Source organism: Arachis stenosperma, chromosome 1, assembly GCF_014773155.1.
Source record: "Arachis stenosperma cultivar V10309 chromosome 1, arast.V10309.gnm1.PFL2, whole genome shotgun sequence".
Classification (NCBI taxonomy): domain Eukaryota; kingdom Viridiplantae; phylum Streptophyta; class Magnoliopsida; order Fabales; family Fabaceae; genus Arachis; species Arachis stenosperma.
Window position 1 is genome coordinate 135287069 of NC_080377.1, and position 12089 is coordinate 135299157.

Sequence of the window (12089 nt, forward strand, 5' to 3'; positions counted from 1 at the left end):
TATCATATTCTGTTTAGAGTTTAGACATCCACCCATGCAACCATCTTTATGTTGCACGTGTAATAAATTGAGCGAAATATAGTTTTATTAGTATGGTACCATTATTACAAATCACCTATACGTATATTTGTTGCTTAATAATGTGGGTTAAGGTAAATTTCAGAAATAAAATAAAATAAAATTTTAATACATAAAAAACTTAAAAATTATAGATTCTATTTTATAAATTTAAAAATTGTATTTGTTTAAGTGTTATCCTATTTGTAGTGCATAATAAAATACTCACACATATTTTTCTTTGATGAACTTGGACTAACTTTAAAGTTACCACAATAAATAATTGTATTTAATATTCTCATGATAAAAAATAGTTTCTTTCATTAATCTAACATAATATCACTTGATGTAAATTTATGAATTACAAATTTGAAATAATATTTACTATTTAGCATGAGAATAGGGGAGTCCACTTGTCCATAAAATAAAATAAAAAATATATAAAAAAGACCGAGATTTATGAGATGCTATGACCAGTACACATGGTGCAGTAATAGTTGGACAACTGACTCATTGATACGTGTAGAAACGGACAAAGATGATTAGAAATGGACACGTGTCCCCCTTTTATGGGTCCCTCCATGACTGCTTTCGTTCAGAAACTGTCACTACGATCTGAAAGCTACGCGCATTTCTCATTCCCTCTTCCTTTTATGCCCTTATAAATAGACCACAACGCAGAACTGAAAACTCAACTCAGCTTGGAGAGTGAGTGAGTGGAAAACCTAGCCTAATCAAGAACAGAAGCATGTTCAAGATCGTTGCCAGCAGAGCGAGGGCTTCAACTCCACATGCCCGCAACGCTCTACTTTCTTACAATGTCTCTCGGTATATTTTCCTTTTCCTTCTTTTAATCTTTTCCCTTTTGTTTTGTGCGAAATGACTAAGGGTTGGAAATGCATCGGGCTTCTGATTGCAAAATGTGTCTTTTTGGAATTGGCGAAAAATCATTAATAGTTGGATGCCTTATAAAATCAAAGAGAAAGTGATGAAAGATGCGTATTTTTGTTATATTCATTCAATGATTACAAATGTGTTTATATCTAGGAGAGAATTCTACTCTGTAAATGATATTATAAAAGAGAATCCTATTCAATGACTCAGCGTAACCAACTATTTCTAAAAGATGGGAAATAGAAGATGCATGCCATGTATTAGGTTGGGCATATAAAACAAACGAGAGGAGTAGGAATGGCATGTCATGCATTATGTTGGGTCTTTATTTCAGTCTCTGTATTATCTTGTTGGGACAATTCTGGTGTAGTGTTTAACAATACCTAACTTGATCTAGTCACTGCGAGTATTTTAAGTTGAATTAACTATTTAACCGCCGCTAACCTATGAAACCGTTGAATGTTTGCTTGTTTGCCCTTCATCCATTTACATACAATGGTTGAACTTGGAAGGCTGGTGTTTAGACATTCTTTTTTTCGCAATTTATTTAAAATACAAGAAAAAGGAAGGAGAAAGAGGGGGGGGGGGTGTTAAGGCTTTAACCAATTCAGTTAGTGATTACCGCTCAGAATAGAGAAGCTACGATCTTCAATTTATTAGTATCAATCTTCTGAATCTGGGAATTCCTATATTCTGGCCCGTTCCGTCTACTAAAGTGACTGGGTTGTCAATGTCCATTAGAACTGAACTTAAGGGTAGTTGGGTCATTGGGTTTGATCATAATCGTTAAAAATAAACAACTTATGAGGCTGCAAGAAAAATGCCACTTTTGTTTATTTCCTCCAAATTTAATGATAAAAATATTCTTATTTGGCTTACGAGCTGTGAACTCATTGTTACCTTATCAAGCAGGTCTGTTCATGCTTTATCATCCGCCACAGTAGAAGCTGAAGAGATATCAGGTTCTAGACCTGCTGAAGTTTTGAACTTGGGTAGGATCCGCATTTCCTAGTATCTTTGTTATTATCATATTCGCATTAATATCTTATGAGTTTCAGAATATAGGAGTCAAAAGTCACAACTATCTTCGTAGTTGAACAGAAGTTTCTTGGTGGTTAAGTTTATAAGAGACTGAATTGGAAATTTGATTGAACAAATAAGTATTAATACTTTTTACTCAAAATTCTATCTTAAACATCTTTTTCATAATTTTTGTTTCCTCTTTTATCTGTTGAATCTGAATGGTACCGCCAATGTAAATTTCTGCACGGCATATTTGTTGATACTTCAACATTAATCAAGCATACTATGCCATAATTCCATGACCTAAGTACATCTGCACTTTCAGTTCAGGGTAAATGGGTCGGAGCTTCAAAGTGGAACACAATTGTGGATCCGCTAAATGGAGACCCCTTTATTAAAGTTGGTGAAGTTGATGAAACAGGCCTTCAGGTGCATTATTTTCATGAAATCTATGTCAATTTAATATTTTATTAAGATATATGTTTTTTGTTGCACATAGAATAAGCTGCTGCTTGGCGAGAGTACATGATATATCCAGAAGCTATATTGTTTCATGTAGCCGACCCCACTTAGTGGTGGGACAAGGCTTTGTTGTTGTTGTTGTTTATCTCCTCAGTCACCCTTGCACGTTTAAATATTAAGTGACCGAGGCATTGTCTAACTAGTTGCTCTAGACCTGTTCTATGAATGAGACACAAGTTTGAAGCTTCAACCTAAGTCAAGATTCTCATAAATTTGTCAAAGAATTAATAAATAAATAAATAACAAAAATTTCATTTTGAAAGCTATACATGGATTGTTTGGAATTGAACATTTGGGTTGAGATGCTCTTAACTAAACTTTTCCATTTGTTTAACTTATTAGCCTTTTGTGGAAAGTTTGGCCAGCTGCCCCAAGCATGGTCTGCACAATCCGTTTAAGGCTCCTGAGAGGTAATGTGCAGATTGTCGTTATCTCATCTCCATTCTCTTTATAGAAACATATACAAGTTTTTTTTTTTTTTTTTTTTTTTTTTTTTTTTCGGATTGGCTATGGCATTATAAAAAATCAATAATTGATGGGAACTCATACTTCAATATGAATTTATGTTGTCTATTATACGGGACAGTTATCCACAGGGTTTTTATGCTGTGCATAATGGACTTCAATCTTCAAACGAAATTTGTTTCAAACATCATCTGAGTGGACTAACTAAAATACATGCAACCCTGTTGTTCTAAAGCATAAGATAAGGAATGAAAACAAATAATATTTCTACAGTGTTTTATAAATATCATTTTCACTTAAGGATGGGACTCACATGGGCACCTTATTTATAAGTACTTTATGTGAACCTTATCTATATATAAATACTTTATGTAGAGTATGATATAAATTTTTATATTCTTACATTCCTACTTTGGGAGTGCATAAAGTTGTTTATTACTGTTAATATTTTTGCAGATATCTTATGTTTGGAGATATATCTGCTAAGGCAGCTCACATGCTATCACTCCCTAAGGTATTTTGAACTATAGGATTTTTTTTTGTTGCTTTTGCAGTACTTTTGTGAGTTATGTTATCATGAATTATAGTCAGGATCTTACTTTTTTTCTCCTCTTATTGGAAACTTTAAATAATTTATACTGCATTGGCTATCAGGTTTCAGATTTCTTTGCAAGGCTAATACAGAGAGTTTCTCCCAAGAGTTATCATCAGGCCTGTGCAGAAGTTTATGTGACACAAAAGTTTCTAGAGAATTTCTGCGGTGATCAGGTAATCAAAATAAGATATGTTGGTGCCAAATATGTGAAATTCCAAGTAGGAGTATAACAGTTTCTGATAAGAATGAGTAAGAACCTAAACTGGTATTCATTTAATTCTCCCTTTGTTGGTAGATAAATTTCATCATTGAGGCTTGGATTCTCCTTTAGTGGATGCTCCCATACACAACTTTGAGCATTATTTGTATACTTAGTTTCCCTATTCTTAACAGATTCAATCATTCATTTACTGATTCCTCTTTTTCCTTGCTTCATTTCTACAAAATCTCAACAGGTTCGTTTCCTGGCAAGGTCTTTTGGGGTGCCTGGAAATCATCTTGGGCAGCAAAGTCACGGTTTCCGTTGGCCATATGGTCCGGTAAGACTTTTTTCCTTATTGGATAGTTGTTATACCTTATTCTGAACTACAAAAATTATTCTGTCTTTCCCTTGTAGTTATACTGTTGACTGTGCTAGAATTACCAGTTAGTTCTGTGAAAGTGATTGATTCAAATGTACTCTAGGATATGGAAAAAGATGAAAAATAAAAATAATTTTCCTAAAATAAGTCCTGGTAATATGATATATGACTTTGCATCTTTGATTTAGTATTATGAGGGTCGAACATGGTTATATGGTATAACGGTGTAGTATACAAACTCAGCTGCCTCTGACAAAACCCTGACTTGGATATTCTTCTTAGAAAGAGCTCAGTGTTTGCAAGTCAAATGCTTTTTTTTATCAATTAAAAGTTCAATTATGTTTTATACTTAATATTACAATATTCTTTTCTTACAACATCTTATTTATGTTCTTGTACACAAAAGGATAAGATGCTATATCGTGTTGATTTTTTGTTTTTAATTTTGTAAATTAATGGTCCATGCGATGTCATGCAGTTTTTCCATGAGTTTCTGTCTTAGTAAGTGAAGAGTTGGTTTGTTTTCCATCACACCACAAACAGTCACCCTCCATGCTGGCTAAATTTCACAACTCAAGGTTATTATGCTTTTGCAGGTGGCTATTATTACTCCTTTCAATTTTCCATTAGAGATTCCAGTCCTTCAACTGATGGGTGCACTTTACATGGGCAACAAGCCAGTTCTTAAAGTTGATAGCAAGGTGAGGCCATGTGTCTCATGCTTTAAAAGAATTTTATGGCGTTACATTGGTTGTTTGGGCAGATAATTGCAATGTATTGGTTTTCCGTTTTCCTCGTGGGGGAAGGGGAGGGGTGTATGGAAAGAGATTATATACATTTCCTATTATGAAATTTGTTATTATTAGGTTGGTTTAACCTAGAAAACTATGTTCTTTGCCTTTCTTATTTTGATTTTCTTGTGTTGAATTTTGGAAATATCTGTTTCACTTGCTTTTTAGATCTTTCTGGTGTGTGATTCTGAATTATCATCTGACATTTTTGTAGGTAAGCATTGTCATGGAGCAAATGTTGCGTCTGCTTCACACATGTGGTTTACCTGTAGAAGACGTAGACTTCATAAATTGTGACGGGAAGACAATGAACAAGCTGTTGCAGGAGGTTGGTTCTTTTTGCATTAGATGTTGACCTTGATATTAAGGAGAATATTACTCATGAAGATTGCCAACATTTCAATTGTAACTACATGTTCTTTAGTAATATGATATTGATTCATCAAGTGGTAACATATTTACATTTTACAGGCAAATCCAAGAATGACCCTTTTCACTGGTAGTTCAAGAGTGGCAGAGAAATTGGCTGTTGATCTGAAGGGCCGGATTAAATTGGAAGATGCTGGATTTGATTGGAAAATACTGGGCCCTGATGTTGACCAGGTTTTGTTAATGGTTTTGTTGATTTTTCAGAATGTGCTAACTTATCTTTCAGTTTTATGACCGTTTTTCTCTCGTTTTACTTGGTTGCAGGAAGATTATGTTGCATGGGTCTGTGACCAGGATGCTTATGCATGCAGTGGTCAGAAGTGCTCAGCACAATCATTATTATTTATGCATGAGGTCAGTCATTATATTATTTTGTGCACTTCATTAAGTGTTAAATGTCCCACAAAATTATGCTGAAGTTGTACTTTAATGTATTTTATGATGTGTTACGTATTCACAGTGGTGCATAGTGTTACTAACTCCACAAATTTTTTACTTACTGTGCTTAGAACTGGGCTTCTACTTCCTTGGTATCCAAATTGAAAGGTCTTGCTGAGAGAAGAAAGCTAGAGGACTTGACAATTGGTCCAGTTCTCACTGTAAGTACATGTCTTTCATTTTCTTAAATTTAAAATTAAAATAAGTGTTGGCAGCTTCATACATTTGTGTATTATTCTCCCTAAGATATGATTTTTGGAGAGAGAACTACTCTGGAGTGCAGTAAGTGAGAAGATATGAACGAATTCCAGAGTTAATTGAAATAAGTTACACATAGCTATTCTAGTGTTCATATCCATGCTTTTGATTGATGATTAAAAAGGAGTTTATCTGGTGGGGGTGGGAGCTAGGGACAATTTGCTGCTTTCAGGTTAAACACACATTTCCAAGTTTGTGCCCTAGTTAATATTGGTGTGCATTATTTATTTGTTTGACATGATTGGTAATGGTAGACTGCAGACTGTGGAGTCATATATCCAATAGTATATTAGTCGTTTGATAAATAATTACTCAGATCTTTTTAATTTTCTTACTTTATTTTGCTTCTTTTTTTTTATTTTTTTTTATATGTGCAGTTTACAACTGAATCAATGATGGATCACATGAAACAATTACTTGAGATACCAGGTTCAAAGCTGCTCTTTGGGGGCAAGCCTTTAGAGGGTCATTCTATTCCACCTATTTACGGTGCTATTAAGCCCACTGCTATTTATGTTCCCCTTGAGGAAATTGTGAAGGACAAGAATTATGAGCTTGTGACAAAAGAAATTTTTGGACCTTTCCAGGTACGAAAATGAGGGCTATTAACATGAAAATTTTCAAGTGTTTCCCCCTCTTTAAATTATAATATCAATATACACTTTGTATGAGATAAATGAGTTCTATTCCTTTATCCAGATAATTACTGACTACAAAAGCAGTCAACTACCAACTGTGTTGGATACATTGGAAAAAATGCATGCACATTTAACTGCTGCTGTAGTTTCAAATGATCCTCTCTTTTTACAGGCAAGTTTTTCTGACTCACATTGGAGTTACACATTTACCTTGATGCTTTTATTCGCACAACGAAAATATAGATGTTTAGCTTTGAATTAGAGGTTTATACTGCATGCCAATCTTGGAAGTTTACTGTAATTTTGCTATACTTATGTGTTGGATTCTCAATCTGAAGTAGTTAACATTTTCAGGAAGTCATTGGTAGATCAGTGAATGGTACAACTTATGCTGGTCTAAGAGCAAGGACTACTGGAGCTCCACAAAACCATTGGTAAGTGCACGATCTTTTGGATCCTTTTTAAGTCTCATTAAATTTTCGGATGGATTATTAAGCCTTCAATTTTGAAAAAATAAAATGGTGCCACTACAGGTTTGGACCTTCTGGAGATCCTAGGGGTGCTGGAATCGGAACACCAGAAGCTATAAAACTAGTATGGTCTTGCCACAGAGAAGTTATATATGATTATGGTCCAGTACCAAACCGTTGGGAAATTCCTCCATCAACATGAGAAATCCAATTTGTGCGGGAGACGAATAAGTTTAGCCTTGTAGACAATGAGGTAGCATATTAGGATTATATTAGCTTGTATTAGCCGAGGTTGAGAACATGTTACACTATATCTAGATTTGGGTAATAAATTTCACGATATTACAAGTTTTCTTCAATACAAGTTTTCTTTAATGTTTTTTCCGTTTTCAGTATGTTTTTTCTTCATAATAAAGGAAACTAAACTCATCTAGACTATAGTATTCTTGATGCTGAACTAAGATAAACACAAGTAATTTAGCGTTTGCAATTGTGAATTAATGACCAAATTAGCAAGTTTTAATTTCTTGATTTTAGGGACACGTGTGTTTGTGTGACTACTACTACTACTATTACTACTGTTACTGCTATTGTTTCTACTCCTGTTCCTCTTCCTCCTCCTAATAATAATAATAATAATAATAATAATAATAATAATAATAATAATAATAATAATGGGGTGTAGTCCAGCTAATCTTAAATAAATTGGTTTAGACTTTTTCTGGCTGATATTATTAGACCTCCAAGGAGATTTTATTTCTAGGAGGGGCACAACTGATAATATTATTTTAGCCCAAGAAATTACTCATTTCATACAACGCACTAAGTCGAAAAAGGGAGTCATGACTTTTAAAATTAATTTAGAGAAAACTTATTACAGGGTAGATTGGAGGTTCTTCGAACATTCTTTGCGAGGATTTGGCTTTTCAAAGAGAATTGCTAGGCTTATCTTGACTTGTATTTGTTCTTCATCTTTATCGGTTCTTTGGAATGGTAATAGGCTGCATGGTTTTAATCCTCTAAGAGGCCTAAGGCAATGTCATCGTATCTTTTTGTGATTTGTATTGAGAGGTTAGCTTGCTTTGTTTCCCATATGGTTTCCATTGGTTCTTGGATTCCAATTGTTGTCTCACAAGGTGGTCCTAAGATTTTCCATCTTATGTTTGCCGAGAACTTGCTCCTCTTTTGCAAATCAACAAGTTGAGATGGTAATGAATATTCTTGATATCTTTTGAAAAGCTTTTAGTCTCAAAGTCAATGTCAACAAGTCTAATGCTCAGTGTTCGAAGCATGTTTCTCAAAGAAGGAAAGATGTTCTTATGCAGGCGTCCAGCATCCGATTCATTCAGGACTTGGGGAGGTATTTGGGGGGTTAATCTGGGACATGCTAGAGTGACTAGGAGAACGACGAAGGAAGTCATTGAAAAGATTCAAGAAAAACTTGCAAATTGGAAGAGTCGACTTCTCAATAAAGTAGGAAGACTGTGTATAATGAAAACGGTCGACTTCTTAATAAAGTAGGAAGACTGTATAGTGAAAACGGTAATGTCCTCTATCCCGATTTATCAAATGCAAGTTAACTTGCTGCCTAGTTATGCCTGTGAGAAAATTAATGCCATGATGAGACCATTTTTGTAGAAGGGCCAATTGGATGGAAGAGGGTTGTCTCTCGTGAATTGGCAGACTATTGTTGCGCCTAAAAAGGCTGGAGGTCTTGGAATTAGATACTTTCACTGTATTAATATTGCTTTAATTGGTAAACTTGTGTGGCAACTCTTGACTTGTAAAGATAAATTATGATTTATGAGTCCAAACTTTCTTGGAAAAATATTGGAATAATGCTTCAAATGTTAACCCTATAGTGCAGCAGAATGGCTCTTCTTGTTGATCTAGTTGGTTGAACCGCCGATCACCCAAATCTTCAGACTGGGCCTACCTGCTTCGATAAAAACCGGTGACCCCAACCGGTTTTCTAAAAACCGAACCAGGTCAAGATTGAATCTTTTTATTCCTACTCCAAACCCAAAAAACAACTTCGTTTAACCCGTTTACCCCAATTCTCAATCTCTCACTAAGCCTCACTTCGCTCCTTGCAGCCGCCCCCCTCCCTCTCTCTGTCTCTCTCTCTTCACGTCTGTTTCCCGTCTTGACTTTTCTCGTGCTTCCTTATTCCGTTCGCCGTTGCCGCCCTTTGGTTATCACCGTCGACATAACAGGTGCGAGCATCCGGTTCTTCTTTTTTCCATCAGCCTCTGCTCGTGCTTCTTGCCTCTGGGTCACCATCTGCCTCTGCTCTGCCTCTGCGTATTCTGGTTCTTCGTCTGCCGCCGTTTCTCCTCTGAATCTACGCTGCGTGTGCAATCTGGTGAGCATTTTTTTTTGTTTCTTTCGTATTTAATTCTTTTAATCCGTTGATAATTGCTTTACAATTAGTTGATTGATGCTGGTAAATATGTAGAAGAATCAGAAAGCTTTGTAGGGAAGAATATATTTTGGTATAAGAATGAAGGAACCATGACTGAAGACCAAACGTGAAAAAATATTTCTTTTTGTGCGAGTCCTTTTAAAAACTTTGTTGTGCGGCTCTGTTTTTTTTCTCAGAAGAGAGGGTTTTCTCTCTCTGGGTGAAAGGCTATAGTTCTATGGCAGAATGGTACATGAAAATTGAAAAAATGAGAGGAGAATAAGAAAAAGTAAGAATAAAAATATAAATTTGATGATATGAATTTAGTGTGTTTTGGGTATTGTGATATGATAGCCTTTTTTTTGTCTGCTTGCTTTATTTCTGCTGAAATTAAAAATGGACCATTGAATTGATGATAACTATGATAGGTCTACAGTAAAACTCACTCAACCTAGTGTATAGAACATGTTTTGTTTGTTTTGTTGCCTCAATGTACTGAAGTTTTTTTTCTGTTATTTGTTTTCTACTTTGAGTATTCCTAAATTAAAAATTTCATGCCTCAACTACAATGCAAGGGTTTTCTCTGTTAAGCAATTAAGTTAAACGAATTTGATATGTAGTGTATGATTATCTATATTATTTTATTAAACTTGCTTCTTATTCTGATATGTTCTCTCTTTCTCGACATGACTACTTGTTTTATTACCGTTCTTGTTTTTTTGTTTGTTCCCTCTTCTTGATTTGCAGATTTTTTTTCCCCTTGCAGTTTTCAGTCATGAGTTTGCTTGAAGTCATTAAAAATGCTTCAATCAATTCGAAGCCACTTGATTCTCCATTGGATTATCCTATTGTTCTGAACCCTGATACTATTATACCTAACTTGAAGCTTGAACAAGAAGACGCAGCCGCCTTGTGTCTTGTAAAACCTCTTAGTGGATGGAGAATTTCACAAGCTGATGCCGAACTCATTGACATTGGGAAGAAGTTCTTTATACAGCTAAAGGCAAAGCTCAAGAGTGGTAATAGTTTGGAGAAGGATGAGTTTATTGGTGATTTGAATTCCTATCTGAATAGCATCGCTGAGAAAATAGGTGTTTCGGTTGCTATTAATCCATCTATGCCCAATTATACTAAGTTATTGATTGACAAGGTTGGATTTTTTATGGGTAAGGATGTTGTTGGTGTTGTTTTGGATGTGTGCATTTCATTTGATATTTGGGATATAGTTGAGGCTTTGATTGAGCATGGTGTTATTAAGCATTCTTGTCATTCGGGCTTGGTTACTAGGTTAGTTGAAAAGAAGAGGTCCGACTTGATATGTTCGTGCATTAAGCACGCGTTTGATCTCGGGTCATCTGAAATACTCAGCATTCTGAGGTATTTTCTTTCTCCATCCAAAGATGCTTATGAGAGTATGATAACTGTGAAGAAGGAATGGGAGAACCAAGCACAGTTGGCCATTGATGGAATTCATGATAGCAGTTGGAACAAAAAGAATCTGCTTGTGGCAAAGGAGGCTTCCATTTTGCTTATGGTAGCTTATGATGATTTCTCTGCATCTGAGATTTGTTTGCATTATCTACTTGCATCGTCAAACATCAATGATGTGCTGTTATCATCTTCCTTCAGTAAGTTGAATGGCAAAGAGTTGATTAACTTGATTCGCTATTTATCGAAGTGGCTAAAGAAGTACGAGAGGTTTCCTCAAGCCGGTCCCTGCCCTGAAGCTGCAGCAGCTTTGGCTTTGACGGTTTGCGATTGGGTTCCTAAACTCGACGATGTTGTGAAGTTTCTTGGTTTTGTGCTTGATGAGAATTTTTCTTCGTTGGTGTTGCATCCGGAGTTTCATGAGCAGCTAAGATTAATTGAGGAAGTGGTTAGTTCTTTGACTGCTGAATCCAAATGTTGTTTTTTGATGGCCGATGTGGTGAACAAACTAAAGATGGAAGTAAAAGGTGGAAATACGTATGATCTTTTTTGAAACTTATTTGAAACTTAGTTGTAGATTTTGTTATGTTTATCAATTTTGATAGGATATGAACACGTGTGTGAAGTGTGAACTGATAATCAAATGATCAAATCATTGTAATTTTTGGTTCGTGATCTCAACTGCAATTCATTTAGAGGTTTATCTATTCTCACATTGTGCTTTTTTATTTAAGAATCATTCCGTGTAGTGTTCATTAGTAGTCGATTTCTTGGATTCGCTATAGTGTTATTAGTCTACTCCTGCCACTTGTTACTTGGTAAAGAATCTTTTTTTTTTTCCTTCTCAAATGATATCGTTGCTGTTTTTAATATTTTTTTCCTATTTATATTCAAACATTTTAAAAGTAAAGAATATTTACATGTGATCTGAATTTTTTTATTTAAATTAATTAAATATAATATTTACTAAAATGTATAAACAATCAAGTATTTTATCAATATGCATAACATGACATATTCCGGGTACTGTGTTCATAAACACATTAAAGGCATATACGTAGTCTCCGGAATAAGACACATACGAGTAGATACATGG

At 35.0% G+C, this 12089-nt stretch overlaps 2 protein-coding genes across 3 annotated transcripts; both read left to right on the forward strand.

The window, feature by feature from the left end:
- The first annotated feature begins 696 nt into the window (after nt 1-696).
- LOC130937821 (probable aldehyde dehydrogenase) lies at nt 697-7553 on the forward strand. The gene is made up of 16 exons (XM_057867107.1): nt 697-885; nt 1864-1943; nt 2300-2403; nt 2839-2906; nt 3418-3475; nt 3616-3729; nt 4012-4095; nt 4734-4838; nt 5143-5256; nt 5400-5531; nt 5622-5711; nt 5867-5956; nt 6431-6640; nt 6753-6867; nt 7050-7125; nt 7225-7553. The coding sequence occupies exons 1-16, from the start codon at nt 806-808 to the stop codon at nt 7361-7363; spliced, it is 1659 nt and encodes a 552-aa protein (XP_057723090.1). The 5' UTR covers nt 697-805; the 3' UTR covers nt 7364-7553.
- Nucleotides 7554-8934: 1381 nt separating this feature from the next.
- Nucleotides 8935-11700, forward strand: LOC130942772 (uncharacterized). 2 transcript variants are annotated; one of them, XM_057871030.1, is made up of 2 exons: nt 8935-9526; nt 10313-11700. In XM_057871030.1, the coding sequence occupies exon 2, from the start codon at nt 10341-10343 to the stop codon at nt 11544-11546; it is 1206 nt and encodes a 401-aa protein (XP_057727013.1). In that variant the 5' UTR covers nt 8935-9526; nt 10313-10340; the 3' UTR covers nt 11547-11700. The 2 variants fall into 2 exon arrangements, with proteins under 2 accessions (XP_057727013.1, XP_057727012.1); XM_057871029.1 differs by having other exon boundaries at nt 8941-9526; nt 10332-11700.
- The last annotated feature ends 389 nt before the right edge of the window (nt 11701-12089 follow it).

Bases quoted from the DNA above. Each gene is read 5' to 3' on its own strand.
- LOC130937821 (XM_057867107.1), top strand. From the start codon at position 806: ATGTTCAAGATCGTTGCCAGCAGAGCGAGGGCTTCAACTCCACATGCC. The intron at 5,532-5,621 runs GTTTTGTTAATG...ACTTGGTTGCAG, and splicing joins TGGGCCCTGATGTTGACCAG to GAAGATTATGTTGCATGGGT. The intron at 5,957-6,430 runs GTAAGTACATGT...TTATATGTGCAG, and splicing joins CAATTGGTCCAGTTCTCACT to TTTACAACTGAATCAATGAT.
- LOC130942772 (XM_057871030.1), top strand. From the start codon at position 10,341: ATGAGTTTGCTTGAAGTCATTAAAAATGCTTCAATCAATTCGAAGCCA.